The 22,217-nt window shown below is 39.9% G+C and overlaps 1 protein-coding gene across 2 annotated transcripts in view; it reads right to left on the bottom strand.

The window, feature by feature from the left end:
- The window catches only part of NGR-A27 (neuropeptide receptor A27), a 66,695-nt gene that overhangs the window by 4,373 nt on the left and 40,105 nt on the right, over positions 1-22,217 (bottom strand). The window contains exons 3-5 of one of the 2 annotated variants that reach the window (XM_089739505.1): positions 15,191-15,390; positions 12,449-12,608; positions 886-998 (exon numbers count right to left, since the gene is read on the bottom strand). In XM_089739505.1, coding sequence (XP_089595631.1) covers positions 886-998; positions 12,449-12,608; positions 15,191-15,390 — 473 coding nt within the window. The remainder of the gene's footprint in view (positions 1-885; positions 999-12,448; positions 12,609-15,190; positions 15,391-22,217) is intronic. The other variant, XM_028179810.2, reaches the window with a different exon arrangement.

Raw genomic sequence — 22,217 nt, 5'->3', positions numbered from 1 at the left:
TTTTTGGGTTTGACAGTTTAGGTAAGGTAATCATCAATTACTCTGAGGGTACTCCTTGCCCTTTCCAAGTTCTGTCTCTGGGAGGATCAGGTATACACAACTCCACAGGTCCAGCACTCGGTAATATATGAGTGGCTATTCATTCTGGGTTGGTACTTCCGGAGAGACGTGCCTCGGTTCCATCTGTATTTTGTGCCGCGTAAAGCTTCCTTCGACTCTCGATGTCAAACATCTTCACTACATTCTACCTGATATCTTACGGCTTCAATTTTTTTATTCTGTTTGTGTACAACTGTCACGTGTTCGAAACGCCAGAAGTATATATTATATCTTTTTTTATTGCTTAGATGGGTGGACGAGCTCACAGCTCTCCTGGAATTAAGTGGTTACTAGAGCCCGTAGACATCCACAACGTAAATGCGCAACCCACCTTGAGATATAAGTTCTAAGGTCTCAAGTAAAGTTACAATATATATATCTATATATATTTTTATTGCCCTTGTAGGCAGACGAACATACGGCCCACCTGATGGTGAGTGGTTACCGTCGCCCATGGACTTCAGCAATGCTAGGGGCAGAGCCAAGCCGCTGGCTACCGCTTATAATGGCATTAAATACGAGAAATTCAATCCTAAAAGTAGTTTCAATTGTGGCACATAAAAATTCAATGCTGATTATTGTAAACGAACCAATTAAGAAGCGCTGCTTTAGCATTGTTCTTAAATCTTCTGAATAGTCTGAATAGAATAGTCAGGTAATTGCCCGGGAAAGAAACACTTGTATTCGCAAACGAATTCATTGAAATTTGGGCAAATAAACGTTTTTTTGTTCTGTAAAAGATCTATTCAACTGTTTAAGAATAATAGAGCGAATTTTTTTGCTTACCCAACATTCTGATGATGGTTTTTTTGGACTGCGCTTGTCTTGCTTCTCCATGGACACTGCCGTTGACACCGTTCAAAGTGCCTGGGCTGCCCGGCTTACTGGTATGCGTGGACCTGGGAACAATTTCGCATCATTGACCAAGGACAAGAGCCGATCGTTATTATGAAGAATAAGTAGGTCTCGCTCTACTCGATGCTAAAAAATGTTACACCGGTAAGAGGAACGCCATCTATCGCCGAATAGCCAAAACGAATATCAAATGATCTAGTAACATCTAGAATTCTCGAGATGTACAACGCTATCTATTGTCAGATAGCGGAAACACACATTGAAAATACTCGACTTGTGAGGAATATTCTCGATGGTTCTAGGGATGTCGTATCGACTGTAAAAGCGTTGCAGAGATGACACGCAGTCAGTTAGTAATCGGGACTACTCGAAGCGAATCAGCGAACGGGTCACCTGAAGCGAAGCGGAAGAAGTGAATTAAGAATTTAAAGTGTTTGTGAGTGTTCTAAGTGCTAATACAGTTCTAATTTATACTTCGGTAGAATTTTATTTATCCCGAACCCCAGCGTGTAACAATAATAACCACAGCGTATAAGTAGCCCCAATTAAAAATCAAACCCGCAAAAATATAATTTGCGTAATTACTTGTGTTAGGTTGTCTTGTGAGTCCGCACGGGTAGTTACCACCATCCTGCCTATTTCTGCCGTGAAGCAGTAATGCGTTTCGGTTCGAAGGGTGGGACAACCATTGTAACTATACTGAGACCTTAGAACTCATGTCTCAAGGTCAGTGGCGGCATTTACGTTGTGTATGGACTCCAATAACCACTAGGCGGGCCGTGAGCACTTCCACCCATCTAAGCAATAAAAAAAGTAGATAGACTTTAAGCGTTCGTGGCTTAACTGGGAACACACACCATATTATAGCTTTAAGTTATTCGACCACGCCGATATTTAAACTCTACGTCAAGTACCAATCATTTCTAAGTAAATACGAACTACTACTTCTACAACGAAGGAGTCGTATAAGAAGAAAGTATAAATTTATATTCGTCGTGGCCTAAAGGATAAGACGTCCGGTGCATTCGTATGTAGCGATGCACCGGTGTTCGAATCCAACAAGCGGGTACCAATTTTTCTAATGAAATACGTACATACTTAAGAGATCTTCACGATTGATTTCCACGATGAAGGAATAACATCGTGTAATAAAAAAACAAAATGTGTGCAATTCACACGTGGTAGAAGTGAAACCTTCCAAAATTAAAATACAATTATCCTAAACGTCTTAAGTATATGTAAAATTTTGTCATTAGTAAATAATTGTAAGGTAGCGCCCTCTGTGAATTGATATTTTAATTTCACGTATAATCCTAAATTAAAATTCACTACAAGAGCTTTCATACACACGTTAGTATTAAAAAATCTCACAGATGGCGCTGTATTAAATAGTATGTATATTTCTGTCTCATTCTTTGTATTTGTGTCTCTTACCTGTCGTTTTTTTCCGTTGCATCCGGTTTGAAATCACAACGATTCTAAAGAAGTTTTCACTTCAAAATCAGACCCGTAAAATTATAATTTGCCCCTGGCATTGATGAAGTCCATGGGCGACGGTAACCACTCACAATAAAAAATAAAAAAAAGAAATGTCCGAAGAAAGCTACCATCCGGTAGACGGTACTGTTCAAAACAGACGCTGCTTGAAGTGTTCATTCAAAACCCAGTCCACGAGACCCGGAGCATTCTTCTCCGGCACCACATCTCTAGAGCGAAACTAGCGAATGCCATCTCTTCGCAGTAGTTAAGGACCGCATCGTCCGAGATTGTGCCCACCTCGGAACACTCCGAATTCGAAATCCGCTGTCGCTTTTAAACTAGACGCCGTTTCGCCGATCGCGAAGGATTTTTAAAACTAATCCCTTTGCAGAAACATTCCTTTCTCATGCAGAGGCACGTCCGTTTGGATCGATTTAAAATAGGCCGTATTTTTTTCCATGTTTTAATGAATGCGAATACGTAATCGGAGTCATCAAATAAGATTCGTTCAGACAAAATTCTCTTCTAAAAGAATGAGATTAAATGAAACTGTTGAAGCTATAAATTTAAAATTCTAAAGGAGATTTTTTATGATTTTATAGATTCTAATATTTTTACTTACTACGTCTGCAATTTACTACGTACAACTTTATATGGAGTCATCATTTCGACGTATTTTATATAGCAGCACATCAGAGATCCCTTACATCGTTCCGGAAGACAAATACAACTGATGGTATTCATAATATATTTTTTGAAGTCGCGACTACAAAATAGGAAATTTTTAGTTTAATTCTCTTTATAGAATTTTGATTCTCAATTGTTTTTGGTTGATTGATCGGTCGCATAGATATTTAGTGGTGGTCAAGTGTCATGTGAGCCCACACGGGTAGGTGCCAACACCCTACTTATTTTTACCGTAATGCATTACGGGTTGAAGAGTGAGGGAGCCGTTGTTTTGTAAAAATCAGACTTAGAGATCATGTTTTAAGGTGGTGGGCATTTACGTTATCGACGTCTATGGTTTCCAGTAACCACTTAAGACCGGAAGGGCCGTGAGCTCGTTCAACCATCTAAGATTAGAAGTAGAAAGTTTTAATTTGGGACGATTATAAGCGTCGCGATTTTTAGTAATTACTAGCTGACCCGGTAGACTTCGTAGTACTTCAATCGATAAATAAAAGATCTAAACTTTTAAATAAAACAAACAAAAGAAACCCGTCCGACGGGGGACACATCAAAGGAAAAACAAAATCGTTATTTTTATTTAATTACGAGCATTTTCATATTTTTCTACCTTTTAAACCTTCTCTGGACTTCGACAAGTAATTCAAGACCAAAATTAACCAAATCGGTCCAGCCGTTCTCGAGTTTTAGCGAGACTAACGAACAGCAATTCATTTTTATATACAGAGAAGAAGAAGATTATTTTTCATTTTAACATTAAAAAAGACAGCGATTTTAATACAATAATTTAAAAATCGATTGAATTAAGTTCGGTCAATGAACAGTACTAGTACTAAGTAGTACTACGCTATAGTACTTTGTAATTTTTATTGCTTAGATCGGTGGACGAGCTCACAGCCCACCTGGTGTTAAGTGGTTACTGGAGCCCATAGACATCTACAACGTAAATGCGCCACCCACCTTGAGATATAAGTTGTAAGGTCTCAGTATAGTTACAACGGCTGCGCCACCCTTCAAACCGAAACGCATTACTGCTTCACGGCAGAAATAGGCAGGGCGGTGGTACCTACCCGCGCGGACTCACAACAGGTCCTACCACCAGTAAATTAATAATAAAAATAAAATTAATTGTACACAAAGAACTCTCAGAAATCAGAATATGAATCCAATAATGTGTACATACACGAGTTACAACTTGCGAAGTCATTCGTTCGTGACAAACATATTTCGTCGGTACGTACTAGTTCTTTAGTACCTAACAACTCAATATAATAATATGTATGTTTGCAATATGTAATCTTACGTTTATTGGGGATATCTAATATATAAAATTCTCGTGTCACAATGTTCGTTCCTATACTCCTCTGAAACCGCTTGACTGATTCTCATGAAATTTTTTATGCATATTCAGTAAGCCTGAGAATCGGCTACTATCTATTTTTCATACCCCTAAGTGATTAGGGTTGTCCACCCCTAACATATTTTTTTTATTTGGACTTTTTTTTTTGTTATAATGAGGTATTATGTGGTTGAATGAGGTTTTGTTATTTTTATTATATATTCCTTCATCTTTCACTCATTTACCACATCCTTACACACTTACAATAAGTTATTTTTTTTTTCTACACTAGAAATTCCCTAGAAATCTTATATATGGCAAAACAACGTTTGCCGGGTCAGCTAGTAATGTATCTAAAATGATAGATTTTCACCTACGAGACTAAATAATTGTCTTTAAAGCCAGACCTCTATCCAAAATAGAAATATGAAAGTAAGATAAGACTCGCACTGCAATTTACTGGACTTTACTGGTGGCAGGACGTCTTTTTTTTTTTATTGCTTAGATGGGTGGACGAGCTCACAGCCCACCTGATATTAAGTGGTTACTGGAGCCCATAGACATCTAGAACGTAAATGCGCCACCCACCTTGAGATATAAGTTCTAAGGTCTCAGTATAGTTGCAACGGCTGCCCCACCCTTCAAACCGAAACGCATTACTGCTTCACGGCAGAAATAGGCAGGGTGGTGGTACCTACTCGCGCGGACTCACAAGAGGTCCTACCACCAGTAAACGGGGTACCTGCATTGAATGCCACTTGAGCCGATATCCTCAAAAAGTGTTGCTTACATTTGTTTCAGTTTGTTTGTGAGTCCGCACGGGTAGGTCCCACCACCCTGCCTATTTCGGCTGTGAAGCAGTAATGCATTTCGGTTTGAAAGGTAAGGCAGCCGTTGTACTGTTAAAACTGAGCCTTAAGTACTCATGTCGGCATGACGAGAGCCCGCTCCGGACAGATGGTCGGTCATAATACCACCAGACAAATTATTTTTAATTGTATTTACTGCACAGACAAAAAATAAATCTTGTATTTACAGCAGGCCAGCGACTTTGCGACGGATTTAAACCCGCTTACTCATTATATCTCTCTCAATCATCTCTTATGATTGTATAGTTTAATGTCATCTAATTATTCGAATCGAAACGCATGACTGCTTCGTGACAGAAGCAGGCAGGATCCCGGGACTCAGCCGGGCAGGCCCGCAACAAACCCTTCAACCAGATATTACGCTGACTTCGAACTTTTGCGGTTTCAACTTTGATTAAACGAGGTTAAATAATTGAACAACCTACGTGAAACTGCCGGAAATAAGCAAGCTTTTTAGCTTTTTAATTAACGTGATGAAGGTATTTTACCCTGAACAAAGTATTTTACACCCAAAAATTATACTTAATTACGAACAGGGCTCACATTGAAGAAATTAAGGGATTAGAGAAAAAGTTCCTTGGAAGTAAGTACTAGTTTGTAAAAAAAAAAATTTTATGCTTTTTTTTTATTGCTTTGCTGGGTGGACGAGCTCACAGCCCACCTGGTGTTAAGTGGTTACTGGAGCCCACGGACATCTACAACGTAAATGCGCCACCCACCTTGAGATATAAGTTCTAAGATCACAGTATAGTTACAACGGCTGTCCCACCCTCGAAAACCGAAACGCATTACTGCTTCACGGCAGAAATAGGCAGGGCGGTGATACCTACCCACGCGGACTCACAAGAGGTCCTAACACCAGTAATTACGCAAATTATAATTTTGCGGGTTTCACTTTTATTACACGATGTTATTCCTTCACCGTGGAAGTCAATCGTAAACATTTGTTGAGTACGTATTTCATTAGAAAAATTGGTACCCGCCTGGGATTCGAATACAGGTGCATCGCTCAACACGAATGCACCGGACGTCTTATCCGTTAGGCCACGACGACTTCAAATGTCAAAATAAACTGAAAAAAGTTAAACTGTAAAACGCCCAAGATAGCAGATTTCCGCGTAAGCTTACATTACGTCCTACTGTACATAAAATTATGAGGTAATCTGATTCAGAAAGTTGGAATAGTTTGAGCAGGAGATATCAAAGGGAGCATAGTGTAACTATGATTGAGTTAGCGGATAGTTCGAAGCAGCTTGAAATTGTTGGAGTGGCGTGTCCGGACCCTTTGATGCTAGATCTTACTACTTACTAATATTACTGGTGGTAGGACCTTTTGTGAGTCCGCGCGGGTAGGTACCACCGCCCTGCCTATTTCTGCCGTGAAGCAGTAATGCGTTTCGGTCTGAAAGGTAGGGCAGCCGTTGTAACTATACTGAGATTTTAGAACTTATATCTCAAGGTGGGTGGCGCATTTACGTTGTAGATGTCTATGGGCTCCAGTAACAACTTAACACCAGGTGTGCTGTGAGCTCGTCTAACCATCTAAGCAACAAAAAAAAAAAAGATCTAGGCTAGATCCAAGCTAGATTTTTTTACTAACCGGAAGGTAGGCTATGTCTATATCCATAAATATTTAAAATTCAAATGACAATAATTATTGATTTATGTTTATGTGTTTGTGGGTGGGTTAGCACTTATACAATGGAATTGAGACTTCAATTTTATGTCTCAATGTGGTTGTTCTCGTGATGTGGGTGCGACACAAATGATATGAAAAAAACTAGATGTACTGCTATATTTGTCTACTTGATGTGTCCGTTGTATTGTGTAACAGTTATCATTTTGTCGCAGGATTAGTTTCGAGTGGTGGTACCTATGCTAGCGGGCTCATTCTAGTAATACATCATACAGTACAATAGTACTGGTGGTAGGACGTATTATGAGTTCGCACTGATAGGTACTACCGTCCTGCCTATTTCTGCCGTGAAGCAGTAATGCGTTTCGGTTTGAAGGGTGGGGCAGCCGTTGTAACTATACTGAGACCTAAGAACACATATCTCAAGGTGGGTGGCGCATTTATGGTGTAGATGTCTATGGGCTCCGGTAACCATTTAACACCAGGTGGGCTGTGAGCTCGTCCACCCATCTTACCAATAAAAAAAAATACATTGTAGATGTCTATGGGGTTCTATAACCACTTAACACCAGGTGGGCCGTGAACTCGTCCATCTATCTAAGCAATATAAAAAAAAACTAGTCTTTGGGTGATGTTGCATTTTTTTATTTTTTTCGCTTGCTTTAATATATTAAGAACATAAAAACAGAAAAAAAACAAATGATAAATAAAACAAATGGTACAGCAATAAAGAAAAATACAGAATTATTATAAGAACAATATTTAACTAAACAGAAGATTAAACTTTGAAAATATTAACAACAAAAAAATTACGGCGTAAGCCCTCCTTTCTAGTTTTTTGTATATCTTTTATTCATTTCTAGATGTTAAATTGACTGTTAAAGTGATGTTTTCTTTTCGACTTGTTTTTTCTTATCAAATTTTTTGTTATGAGCTCACTCGTGCAGTCTTCAAGTCATCAATCATCTATCAAAACTACAAGATATGTACAGCTATTTCACAATGTGTACAATTTACAAGACATGTATAAGAAATTGAGGCTATTGAATGAGCTCCCCTCCACGGTGTTTCCCGAGCGCTATGACATGTCCTTCTTCAAACGAGACTTGTGGAGAGTATTGAGCGGTAGGCAGCGGCTTGGCTCTGCCCCTGGCATTGCTGAAGTCCATGGGCGACGGTAACCACTCACCATCAGGTGGGCCGTATGCTCGTATGACTACAAGGGCAATAAAAAAATAATAAAAAAAAACATTGAAAAGTTTATCAACGCTTCGTCTGTGCGACTGCGGTGAAGCTATTATAAATACACACAATTGCTATTGACACTTCAGGATTGATATCTATAATCTATACGTATAAATAAAATTGGAGTGTCCGTTTGTAATATTGAGATAACCGCTTTTTACTACATGCATATGAATATATATATACGGTTCATACACCAAAATTATTACCTTGTGCACCAAGGGAGAAAAGTAGGACATTTCCTCCCGCGTGCAAAATTGCCACCCTCGCCTTCGGCTCAACACGCGGGATGCGATGTCCTACTTTTTTCCCGCGATGCACATACTATTTTTTCTCCTATCAGGCCGACAGTTCGTGGAGTACCGAGCCGAGGTCCAAGGGCGCAGTCCTGGCGGGGGGGAGCAGGGCGGCAGGAAATTTTATTGCCTTTGGTTTATTTCACTTTTACGCTAAACACAATATTGCAAATTACTTGAGCACAACAATGGCGGAGAATTTTAGGTGCGTGAGAGCAGACGTAGACACTAACGCGCATGCGTAGGTACTTGTCAGTACCCAGGGAGAAAAAGTTTCACTTTCTTCCCTGTACAGCGGGAGAAAAACCGAACTTTCGGCGTAGGTAGGGGAAAAAACATTTTGTACAATTTTTGTCCGTCTGTCTGTCTGTCAGTTTGTTTCGGCTAATCTCTGGAAAGGCTGGACCGATTTTAACGGGACTTTCACTAATAGGTAGCTGATGATATAAGGAGTAACTTAAGCTACTTTTTTAGACTAGCTTCACCCCGCGGCATCACCCGCGGTACGACAATAACCGCGGGTAGCATCGCGGGACTCAGCTAGTTATTAATGTAAATATAAATAGTTGGAAACAAATCACGCACGGTCATTGGATCCCGAATTAGGGTTCCCGTTGTCCTATGGATACCAGAGATTAACATACATACTTATGTACGTTTATATAAACGGCCCACCTGATGTTAAGTGGTTACCGGAGCCCATAGACATCTACAACGTAAATGCCGCCACCCACGTCGAGACATGAGTTTTTAAGGTCTCAGTTTTTACAGTACAACGGCTGCTTCAACCTTCAAACCGAAACGCATTACTGCCTTACGGATAAAATTGGCAGGATGGTGGGACCTACCCGTGCGGACTCACAAGACGTCCTACCACCAGTAAAAGGCTAAAGACTTATAATAATATAGCGACCCGCCCTCGCTTCGCTTCGGAAACATTAAAACACAAATGAAACCAAAAAAAATAATAAAAAAATAAATAAAAAAGTAGCCTATGTTCATCAGGGACAATGTCGGCTTCTAATGGAAAAAGAATTTTTCAAATCGGTCCAGTAGTTTCGGAGCCTATTCGAAACAAACAAACAAACAAATCTTTCCTCTTTATAATATTAGTATAGATTGGCATTGATAACGTATTTTAATGGTAGATATTCTATATGTTATCTGATAATAAGCTTAACTTAACCTCTCCCCAGTGCGGAGTCCTCTGAGCGGACTCCACAGATACGTGAAATGTCAAATCACATTTATCTATCAACAGTGACCCGTCCGCTCAAAGGACTTCAAAGACGCGGCCAGTGGCGGCAACAGTGCCGCGTCCGCTCAGCGGACTTCCTATATTAAGGGCTATTACATTATTTTACTAGAGTTCTCGTTCTAAAGTACTTTCAAAATCGACTAAGCATGAATAGGTTCGCCTTATTACATAAAATTTGTTTGGTCTGTGGTACAAAAATTTTTCAAGATCGTTGATTTAGTTGGTGGCAATTTCAAACAGTGTTTCACAACATGTGCAGTATAAAAAAAATGTATTGGAACTTAAGCCATTTGGTTTTTATTTTATCAAACACTTAGTATTGTACAAAAAATATATAATTTTACATCCAGCAAGGTCTTTATTTTTTAATAAATGGAAAACAAAAGATAAGATTTAGGTAACCGATTATATTTCTCATAGAACAGTTGCAATATAATTCAAGGTCAAGTGTAGTCTAACAAATTACATAAAGAAATCTTATTGGAATTATAAATCTAGTTGGAATTTTGAATAATTCCAATTAAATTTTGAGAAAATCACGTTTTTCTAAACCTAGACCGAAAAAACCTAGCCAGCGCAAAGTCCGCTCAGCGGACTCAACACATCATAGACAAAATTAATTGACATGCACATATGCGCATTACGTGGAAAGTCCGCTGAGCGGACTTTGGACTGGTGGTGCCATAATAAATTTTGATGCGCACTGGGGAGAGGTTAAGTGATGAAACCACGAAAACACAGAATCCTCAAATAAATTAGTTTTAAAAGTAAAAGCTGGTAAGTGTGTGTTGCGTTTTTAAGAATGTCATTTAAAATTTTATAACGGCGCCGAAACAACAAAATCCCACAAAAGCTCCCACACGTTTCGCGCGTTTTAAACTTTGATTAACTTTTCATAAGCGAATAGTTCGTAAACAATTTTATAACAATTAGATAATTACGTTTATTTTAAATGAAAAATGATATTTTGTTCGCTTAAATTACAAGTGTCTAGTGCACACTCAAATTAAAATCTAAAAGTTTCAATAAGTCTCTATAGTGCTTCAGAGGATTTTTAATCATTCTCTTTGTTTTTAACTATAGATGCCTAACTATAAAATCGTAGTCCCAACTAATTTAAGCGGTAGGCAGCGGCTTGGTTCTGCCCTTGGCATTGCTGAAGTCCATGGGCGACGGTAACCACTCACCATCAGGTGGGCCGTAGGCCCGTCTGCCTACAAAGGCAATAAAAAAAAATTGTTAGTAAAATTAATAAAAAAATATACTTGTCTCATTTAACACATCAATGAATCATTAGTTGCTCGGGTCTTGTGACTTACCATTATAAAGAAGTATCCTATATTGAGCAAGTCTATTAAATATGCTTGTTTTTTTGTTTTTTTTTTTATTGCCCTTGTAGGCAAACGAGCATACGGCCCACCCGATGGTGAGTGGTTACTGTCGCCCATGGACTTCAGTAATGCCAGGAGCAGAGCCAAGCCGCTGCCTACCGCTTAATACTCTCCACAAGCCTCATTTAAAGAAAGACATGTCATAGCGCTCGGGAAGCACCGTGAAAGGGAGCTCATTCCATAGCCGGATGGTACGTGGCAAAAAAGACCTCTGGAAACGCACTGTGGATGGATTGTATGAAACTTCATTAAAATCCTTTGCTTGTTTAAGTAACACGAAATGTCGCTACCCACTGCGCAGAGAACAGGAAACAGTGGAGGAACATAGTCTGAATAAAAGGTCAAGACCCTCAGGACTGAGGAACACGATGCTATTGACGTGAATTTGACGTTCAACAAGGATGTACTTTCATTTATGTTGAATAATTTTTTTTTAATTGATTTGATTCAATGAGGAGGAAGACAAAAAGACATTCAAACATACACGTTTTTATACATATTATTATAAATTTACATAGGCACAGTAAAAGCTCCTTATTTTTTTTATTGCCCTTATAGGCAGACGAGCATACGGCCGACCTGATGATAAGTGGTTACCGTCGCCCATGGACGTCAGCAATCTCAGGGGCAGAGCCAAGCCGCTGCCTACCGTTAAGTACTTACCTCATACCTTATTTGCATTTCCTACATTCGCGTTTCCACTAATCGCGGATTAAAAAAATGCAACCGAATTCCTATATTCGCGGCTAAAGATTTAATTACTCGCGAATCTAATCGGAAAATCGGTACATATAAATTGATAAAAACGATTCACATAGTGGAATCTGGAATCTGGAAAATCTGGAATGGAATCAAGTATCCAACTTTTTTTTATTTTTTATTGCTTAGATGGATGGCGAGCTCACAGCCCACCTGGTGTTAAGTGGTTGCTGGAGCCCATAGACATCTACAACGTAAATGCTCCACTCACCTCGAGATATAAGTTCTAAGATCTCAGTATAGTTACAACGGCTACCCCACCCTTCGAACCGAAACGCATTACTGCTTCACGGCTGAAATAGGCGGGGTGGTGGTACCTACCCGTGCGGACTCCCAAGAGGTCCTACCACCAGTGACTGAATATCCTTTGTAAACGCGATTTTCCATATGCTCCTGTATTCGCGGCATATTTACGGAACATCTAGCCCGTGAATAAACCGCTGTTACTGTAATTATAAACTAGAAACAAAGAATTATTACCCATTAAGGTAGAAATAGGTAGAGAAGTAGAGGTAGGTAGAAGATAGATACGTACCCCATAACATACCTGATCCGGAGTCCCATCCTGACGTAAAGACAGAGTATTATCAGCCCAGGGAGGATGAAGAACAGGAGGCTGCTCAGTTCGTAGAGGTACCACGAGGGTACTTCCAGCATCGCGCAGAATGCTGACTCTAGAGAAGCGTTTCCGGAACCTGTACAAAAATAATCTTTTGATAACTCTTACACGGGCTTAGTGACCACCTGATGATAAACTGTTATGTGTACCCCAGCATGAACCTGATGCAAAGATGTGCTCTGTTTTGAGAAAAGGGGATATTTTATTAGTATTTTAGCTTTGGAGGCAGACGAGCGTACAGCTCGGATGGTAAGTGGTCACTGTCGTTCACGGCCATCAGCGCTCATAAAAGAACTCCCTTCAATCTGAGTCCACGATGCTCTTACGGCTAAATGTTGCGTTTTTAATTGTTATTATATTATGGTGATGATGCCGGCCTGATCTGCAGCGATGTTAAGGAGCAAACGCAAGATAAGGTGAAGGGGAGACAACTTGTGAGGGACCTGTATACCTGTGGCACCCTAGGACGACTACTATACTGCTACTATATTATTTCCAACTTTTAGAATACTTTACAGTGTTCGTTCTCGCTTAGATACGACTTAAGATACTAGATTTGCAATAAAAAAGACAGTGCGTATCACAATATTCAAGCGTCGAATAACACCGAAAAAGAGGCGAGATTAAATTGTAAAAGAACTAGTTTTGATTATGTCTATGACTTTCCAATGCCGTGCAGAGGATTATCGCTATGTAAAATTTCGACTTCAGTCTCATTTCTCAAAGTAATGATGTCTATTGGGCCTCGTGTCTAGAGATATTAGATGGGCCGTGATCCCGCCCATCTCGACAAAACTTCTTATTAAGGAAAACTTCTTATTTAATGTTGGCTTAGCTCGACAAGCTCCGCGGATTTCTTCGACAGCTGAAGGGATATACCTACATTAAAATTAACTAAGGGCTTTATTGAAACTCCGCATTTAAAGTGGTCCAAAATATCACAATTAAAGTGGCTGGTTGTACTATTTATTGCTTAGATGGGTGGACGAGCTCACAACCCACCTGGTGTTAAGTGGTTACTGGAGCCTATAGACATCTACAACGTAAATACGCCACATACCTTGAGATAAGTTCGAAGGTCTCAGTATAGTTACAACGGCTGCCCCACCCTTCAAACCCGAAACGCATTACTGCTTCACGGCAGAAATAGGCAGGGTGGTGGACTCACAAGAGGTCCTACAACCAGTAACTAGCGTTCAGCCACTTGCAATTCGGGCGGAAGATCAACATTGGCGAGGTTTTATTTTCTTGTATTAATCAGGGTCAATTTTACAAAGCACACTGAATGAATATAAACACAACGCAATAACTAATTGACAATAATACGGGCTGGTACGAAACGTCAAGTTTTTGATTATGAAGAAAGGATTACTGGTAGCTCGAAGGCCTTTCCAGTTTTACCAGGACAGGTGGGCGAGCAAAGACTCAGCCCAAAGGGGTGGGACTTGCTAACAGCTGCCCGAGCGCCTCGAAAGGACACCTAACAGCTCAAGAGCAGCTGTTTCGCGAATGAATCTGAAACGTCAGGTGAGATGATGTAGGTGGCACATGATGTAGAGCTGCGTTTAATTGTGTGGGAGTACTTGTCTACTCGCTACAAAATATTATTATATTTTACAAAAAAAAACGAGGCCAAGTGTCAGCCTATTAATTTTTTGTTAGTTTTGGATGAAAAGTTCGATGGAGATAGAGCTAATAGTAACGTTAATTATTTTGGAACAAAGTTCCTTATGGGACGATGCGGAGGGGTACTCTAACCGGGAAAAAACGTCCGTAACGTAAGATTTTTATTGAAGTGAAACTTCTTTAGGCGCATGAGGGTAAGATTTTTACAGAACGTCACGCAGGTATGCAACGGAAGTGACATCAAACTACTTTTGAAATTAAGTACTTGTCAAATGTCAGTAGTAGTAGTTGTTGTATTTTTCCAACTGGAAAGGCAAATGCATCATACCATACAGCCTAATATTTTATATTTTTTTTGTGAAAAATGTTAATAGGAATTGAAATGAAATGAAAAGAATTTGGAACATTAATCAAATAGCATGAAATTAAATTAGTCAATTCAATTGGCAAAATATTAGTCATTTACAATTTAGAAATCTAAACATAATGTGACTGTCAACACTAAGGTTTGAGATTGACATTTGACAGACTTTTGGCGGGAACATATCTTCCTTTTTCCCTTCCTCTAAGTCTCGGAAATCTAAAGTTTTAGATTTGTATAAATATAAGCAAGACTTAGGAATTAGTTCGCCAAAAAAGTTTCACTTCTGACATGTCTACTTTGTACGCACGCACTTTTTTTAGTAATGTACACAGTGTACGACTTAACTTTGTAATAACGTACAAAAAATAACATATTTTTTTATCATTCATTGACCACGATCTCAGAGCGTTCGTTTGCGCAATACACTAACTCTTATGCAAACAAGCGTGAATGAAGTGTACCACAATAAGTTCGCACGTTACCGAATGACCGTGGGTTTATTGCGAAACCTCCAGTTTTATTTTCTTTATACCTCGAATAGAACTTAAAATTAACATTTTTATAATAAGGAACTTCGTTCCTATCCGGTGCCCCACGACACCACACATCTTTTTTGATTATGACACAATTTTCAACGCTCGTTGTAATTAGTTTTCGTTTTCTCGTACCTGGAGGGTAATCGTGGTAGCTGACTGTGGTATAAGACGCGAACGGAGCTGCCGCGACAAAGGACAGCAGCCACAGGGCGGCCACCACCCTGAGGGCGCGGCGCAGTCCAGCCATCGCGTACAAGTGGAGCGGGTGGCAGATAGCTAGGTAGCGCTCCAGGGAGAACGCGACGATGGTCAGCACCGAACCGTACGAGGCTCTGCAATAAATATTTCACTTACAATGTTTCTATATTGTTGTGAAGGTCGAACCAGAAGGAAGGTCCGCTCTCAACACTTCAGTCTAAGTTGTTATCGTTACAGCCGAGGATAGGCAGGAGTGGCGCATAATAATCCAGTAGTAGTCGTCGTGGCCCAAAGGATAAGACGTCCGGTGCATTTGTATCTAGCGATGCAACGATGTTCGAATCCCCCAGGCGGGTACCAATTTTTCTAATGTAATACGTAAATAACAAATGTTCACGATTGACTTCCACGGTGAAGGAATAACATCGTGTAATAAAAATCAAACCCGCAAAAGTATAATTTGCGTAATTACTGGTTGTAGGACCTCGGGTGAGTCCGCACGGGTAGGTACCACCACCGCGTCTATTTCTGCCGTGAAGCAGTAATACGTTTCGGCTTGAAGGGTGGGGCAGTCGTTGTAACTATACTGAGACCTTAGAACTTATATCTTAAGGTGGGGGGCGCATTTACGTTGTAGATATCTATGGGTTCCGGTAACCACTTTACACCAGGTGGGCTGTGAGCTCGTCCACACATCTAAACAACAAAAAAATCAAGAGAAAGTTATCAGAGGAGACCATGACCCTCAGCATTGAGGATTATCGATGCAAGGAGAAGTGAATGAGCATTATAATCCATCAAAATTTTAATAAAATATACGAAAAATATGTTTCCTTTATTGCGCAGCAGGATTTACGAGCCGCCTCTAGTTACAGAAATCGCGCGCCCCCACCTCCAAACGAAGGACGAGCTCTCGACTCCATCGTACGATGTCTATCAATGCTGACGGGCAACCCGTGCTGTTAAAATCCTCGAAGGCTTTTTAGCGAGGGAATACTGTTAGCTGCAACGAATCATGCCACGGTTCAAGTCACGCAAGGCATCCTTATTCCTTCTTGTAATATGTACCCTAACCACGTAGACATAAAATCGTGCTATAAAAACTAAACCAACCAATTTTGACTGACTCGGTGGTGGAGAAATTAGAGGTCCCGACTTTTGCCCCAAGGGTCATGGGTTCGATTCCCGCGTCGAGCAAAACATACTTGTGATGAACAGGTCTGTTTGCTCTTTGTCTGGTTGTTTATTATCTACTAGAGGTCCCGTAGTAGTCGAAATTCGACTATAATTAATTGCAATTGTAAGTTTGTACACATACTATAATCACAAATTTCGCAAGGCTACACTATAAAAAAAATTCAATAAAGACAAACAATATTTAATCTTTTCTCAGTTTGACCACAGACGTCAAGAACAAAAGTTTGACAATAAAGAAATAGTATGTATGCGTGTGTGCGTCAATACACGGTATGTGGTGTGTAATGTTTTCTTTATTGATTTAATGTATTTTTTATGCATTATTTAAAAAAAATATTAGCATTGTGCACTTCTTCTCTATATTCTCTATAAGTGTGGTAAATTTCATACTCCTCCGTCCGCCCAATTTTCGTAAAAAGGGATACAAAGTTTTTGATTCACGTATTAATATATAGATGTACGTAAGTCTCTGGTACTCACATCACAAGAAATTTTACTTTGGAGCCGAATGACAGTGTGTGATACCGTGACACGTGTTCCGGTTTGAAGAGTGGGATTTTCCTTTTTTTTTGCACAGGAGAAAATCGCCAGATCCCCACCCGCACGGCGGGCGGGGTATGTGGGACTTGAACCTCACTAAGAACTACTGCCGCTCACAACCGGTGCTCTACCCCGGACCGGGCCGAAGCCCAATCGGAGCTACTGAGACGGCGAGACAGGGCTTACGCAGAGCATATTACATCCATCCCGCCGTCCCACAGACGCCGGACCGGACGCCGGACCGCCAGTTCCCTCGGTCGACGGACCAGGAGCCCGCTTGAAGAGTGGGATAACTGATTTGCAATAAATAATAATAAATAATAAATAAAAATCTATTATTTCGAGACATCATAGTCTCATAGCGTGTTAGCATTACAAATAACTATGTTAGTATTTAAGTAAATAATATATCAACTTCATTCAATCCTGCTAATATCCTCAAGACGTGGTTGGTGCTTCGTCCTACTCTACGCATAATGGATGCCACTTTTTGCGCATTATCGCGATATAGTCATCAGGATGTGCATCGGCGAACATGCCTGATTCACTACAATAGGTTGGAAGTGTCATCAACGCCCTAAAGGTAGAAGGTATATAAAGACTGAGACTTCCACAGTATGAGGGTCGACAATCTGGTGGTAGGACCTCTTGTGAGTCCGCACGGGTAAGTACCACCACCCTGCCTATTTCTGCCGTAAAGCAGTAATGCGTTTCGGTCTGAAGGGCGGGGCAGCCGTTGTAACTATACTGAGACCTTACAACTCATGTCTCAAGGTGGGTGGCGCATTTACGTTGTAGTTGTGTATGGGCTCCAGTGACCCTTTAACACCAGGTGGGCTGTGAGCTCGTCCACCCATCTAAACAAAAAAAAAGCTGCAAGTTGGGTGAAGCATAACGGTCGCATTCCGAAATAAATTCCAATGAAACATTTCTCATATAAGAGAATGTAGACAAAACAAAAACACGTATAGACTATATTGTTCGCTTTTTTTTAGCTTTCGGCGTTAGAATATCCATAATAATGTAGAACCCCAAAGGATTTTCGAACGCCTTAAACGCAATGCTAAGGAGTACAAAACAAGGGTTATATATCAGAACAATATACGATCACTTGGGAACGCACGAATTCGGTGGGTTTCGCCCGCTGAAATACCTCACATAACTAACGGCACGAATTCGTGTGAGACTGTACTGCGATTTTTAATTCTATCAGAGATTGTGAAACCGAATATGTCTTTGATGTGTATACTACTATATTCTTATTACCTATTCGCGTGAATGGGAACGTTTTTAATTATTAAGGAACAAAAACAATGCGTCTTAGTATTGGTAGGGTGTATTTTGAGCCCACGCGGACACGTAACATGATCCTGCCTATGTTTGGGGCCAAGCAGTCACGCTTTTTTTTTTATAGCCCTTGTAGGCAGACGAGCATACGGCCTACCTGATGGCGAGTGGTTACCGTCGCCCATGGACTTCGGCAATGCCAGGGGCGGGGCCAAGCCGCTGCCTACCGTTAAGTACTCTCCACAAGTCTCGTTTGAAAAAGGATATGTCATAGTGTTTCGTTTGATAGTCGCAATTTAATGAAGTTACAAGTTGACCTTGTTTCTAATGGAGGGTGGTGGCATTCACATTGCGCCATATACAAGTTAACGTATAAAAGTTATAAGGTTACAAGAAACGAGCAATATCTTAGTTGTATAAAAATAAATGACTGTATAATCTGCGCGTGCTACAAATACAGTAACTATTCAGCTTACTACACTGTAAAAATTATCGGAGTTAATGAAAAGGGCATTTTTTTTTTTATTGCTTAGATGGGTGGGCGAGCTCACAGCCCACCTGGTGTTAAGTGGTTACTGGACCATAGACATTTACAACATAAATGCGCCACCCACCTTGAGATACAAGTTCTAAGGTCTTAAGTATAGTTACAACGGCATTGAGTATTGAGTGAAAATGGAGTGAATGTGGAATGAAAATGTAGTGGATGATGTACAAATACTGATTTAGTCCTTCGATTTAATCGCTTTAATCCCTCCACTATGCAATCAATGGAAGCTCGTTAACATTCAAAACGTCAGTGAATTATCTTCGACCGCCCTGCGACCACTAGTCTGAATAAAAGAATAATAATAAAAAAAAGTATTTACTGGATATAATAAATAGCTAAAGCTTAATTGGGAGCCCAGTCTTCGAGTTTAATGCAATACTGAAAATTTATTTGTAATTATAATTGAAAATTTGGGATAAACAGATATTTCTTAATTTAGATCTTAACTAATATTATAAAGCTGAAGAGTTTGTTTGTTTGAACGCACTAATCTCAGGAACTACTGGTCCGATTTGAAAAATTCGTTCATGTTAGATAGCCCATTTATCGAGGAAGGCTATAGGCTATATACGATCACGCTAAGACCAATGCAAGCGGAGCACCAATAAATAATGTTTCAAAATGGTTTGAGAGCTTCCGCTGCGTGCGCTGCAGAAACGGTTAAAGTTTCGCTAAAATAATCTATGACAGAATTGTTCCCCTTTAAAATATCTATTGTTCCCCTTTTAAAGATTTAATTTTAATTATACATAAAAAAAAGTCCGCGACATCATATGTCTATATGTTAAGGTTGGCTCACTATAACGTTTTTTATGCTAACCAAGTTTGTTCTAAAATAAACCATTATTTGTGAACTATTCCACGCGGACGAAGTCGCGGCCAAAAGCTAGTTTATAATAAAACTGTTAGTACGAAATAACTAATATAATTTTATTTCTTATCCCAGAAACCTTACCCGAACTGCTAATATGAAAAATTTACATTATATTGTTTGGGCATCGGTCGAATGTATAGCAGACGAACAAATATTGCTGTTGCCCATGTGAGACAGTGAATACTTAACAGATGCGACCTACAATTCCAATTAAAATATACATATCTATATATTAATACGTGAAGCAAAAACCTTGTACCCCTTTTTACGAAAATTGCGCGGACGGGGACTATGAAATTTTCCAAATTTAAAGAGATTATAGAGAAGGAGCGCAGAATACAACTTTTTTTTTGTATTATACATAAAAAAATAGATTAAATCAATTAAAAAAACATTACACATACTACCATGTATTTGACACACACACTCATACGATTATATACTCTTTGTTTTTGATTAAACTTTTGTTAATGTTTAAGGTCTGTGGTCAAATTGAGGATAGATTAATATTTTTTATTTTTCATATTATTCGTCTATAGTGTACCCTTGGCGAAATCTGTGATTATATAATAGAAGTATAATAAATAGTCTTTGACAGTAGAACCATAATAATGTTCAAACTTATACTTGTAATTTCAATTAATTATAGTCGAATATCGACTACCGGGGGACCATTAGTATTTGTTAGTTTTGTGTAGAGTTCATTCATAAACTGAAAACGTCATATGCCTCTATATTATTATAAATTGGTTAGCCATTTAGATTGGAATTACACTTTAAATTTTAATGTTTCTGCAAACTGATAGATAACTGAGCAGAGGCATTCTTGTCCTCATCGAATAGCGCCGCAGTATATCCTCTTGTGGCGGGTAGCCATCATAAAACGCAAGATATTTGACACATGCCTGAGTCTCGCTTACCACATTTTCAAGACAAGCTTGCATATATACCAGTTGCGAACAACAACATAAGGACCGTCGGTCTACCGAGCAAATATCACCCACTCGGTGGAAGATCTTACCCTCCGTCGTTTAAGCCTTCCCACACTCTTATCACGCTGCCTAGGGATTTCGCATAAGTTTTACTACCGGCCTACATCAGCCCTCCTTGAGTTATATCTTCGGTATAGATTTTCAGTCACTTTTTTATTTTATTTTTATTGCATGTTCATTTTGACGAGCTCACAGCCCACCCGGTGTAAAGCGGTTACCGAAGTCCATAGACATCAATGTAAATGCCGCCACCCACCTCGAGATATGAGTTCTAACGCCTCAGTATAGTTACAACGGCTGCCTTTCAAAGCGAAACGCATTACTGCTTTACGGCTGAAATAGGCAGGGTAGTCGTACCTACCCGTGCGGACTCACAAGAGGTCCTACCACCAGTAATTACACAATTTATAATTATGCGGGTTTAATTATGAACGGGTTTATTACTCGTACACGATGTTATTCCTTCGCCGTGGAAGTCAATCGAGAACATTTGTTAAGTACGTATTTAATTAGAAAAATGGGTACCCGCCTGCGGGATTCGAACATTGTTGCATCGTTCGATACGAATGCATCGGACGTCTTATCCTTTAGGCCACGACGACTTCAAAACTCTCCAATTTACATGTTTATTTTTATTTTTTCCCTACCTAAGCTGATAGCCCTAGCGGCCATGTCAGCGTAACCCTAACTTTAGTAGGTGAGCTCACGGGGCTCTAACCTGACGATGTTGCTAACACGAACCCTAGCAAGAGCCGTGCTTCGCAGAATCTACCACCAGATCGGAAACGCGACCCACTGAGAAGATCCGGCGAGAAACTCAGTGGGCTGTGTCTGAGAGTTAATTTACTCGTCGAGCCCTTCATCGCAAGCGACGGGTTCGACGAGAACGGTGACCGGTGCTTGAAGTACCTAAAAGCACCGTTAGTGGATCGGGAGGATCCGAGATGACGTGTTTTGGGCGACGTCGACTGCTTTCCATTCTGTCCGCAGGATCGGGAATGTACATGTTTAAACAGCAAAAGATAAAAATATCAATTTTTAAGCTATTGCATAGATTTTATCGCGGGCCTTGAGCGCGGCTTGAGAGCGGAATTGTGAAATTCCGTAACGAAAAAAACCTTCCACCCCTCACTACGCCTACTATGTAGCTCGCGTTCAACACATTCACACGTTGCGCTTGTGTAGTGTTTAACGTAAGAAGTCTAATCACCGATTTATGTACTATCAAAATTATCACGTATTTAATTTCGTGGGTAACACAACGATAGCGCGATTCAGCTATTGCGTCAAGCGCCATCTATCGGCGACAAACGGAATTGTAAAATAGAAAATTATATCACATTACAAAGCGTTGGGCGCGCCATTTTCTATCGCTTAGTCGAAGAATTTTATTACTACTCCTACTACTCATTCAGTGATTGGAGTGGCATTAAAAATAAACTAGCTAAACCGTTGATTCTGGGCGAATGAGAGTTAGAACTAGCATCCAAAGGTGTGTCTCTATCCCATGTAGCGCCCTCT

The sequence above is a fragment of the Bombyx mandarina genome, chromosome A1 (assembly GCF_030267445.1).
Source record: "Bombyx mandarina strain Sakado chromosome A1, ASM3026744v2".
In the NCBI taxonomy this organism is placed as follows: domain Eukaryota; kingdom Metazoa; phylum Arthropoda; class Insecta; order Lepidoptera; family Bombycidae; genus Bombyx; species Bombyx mandarina.
The sequence above is the reverse complement of the archived record's forward strand: the minus strand, read 5'-3'. Positions and strand labels throughout refer to the sequence as shown.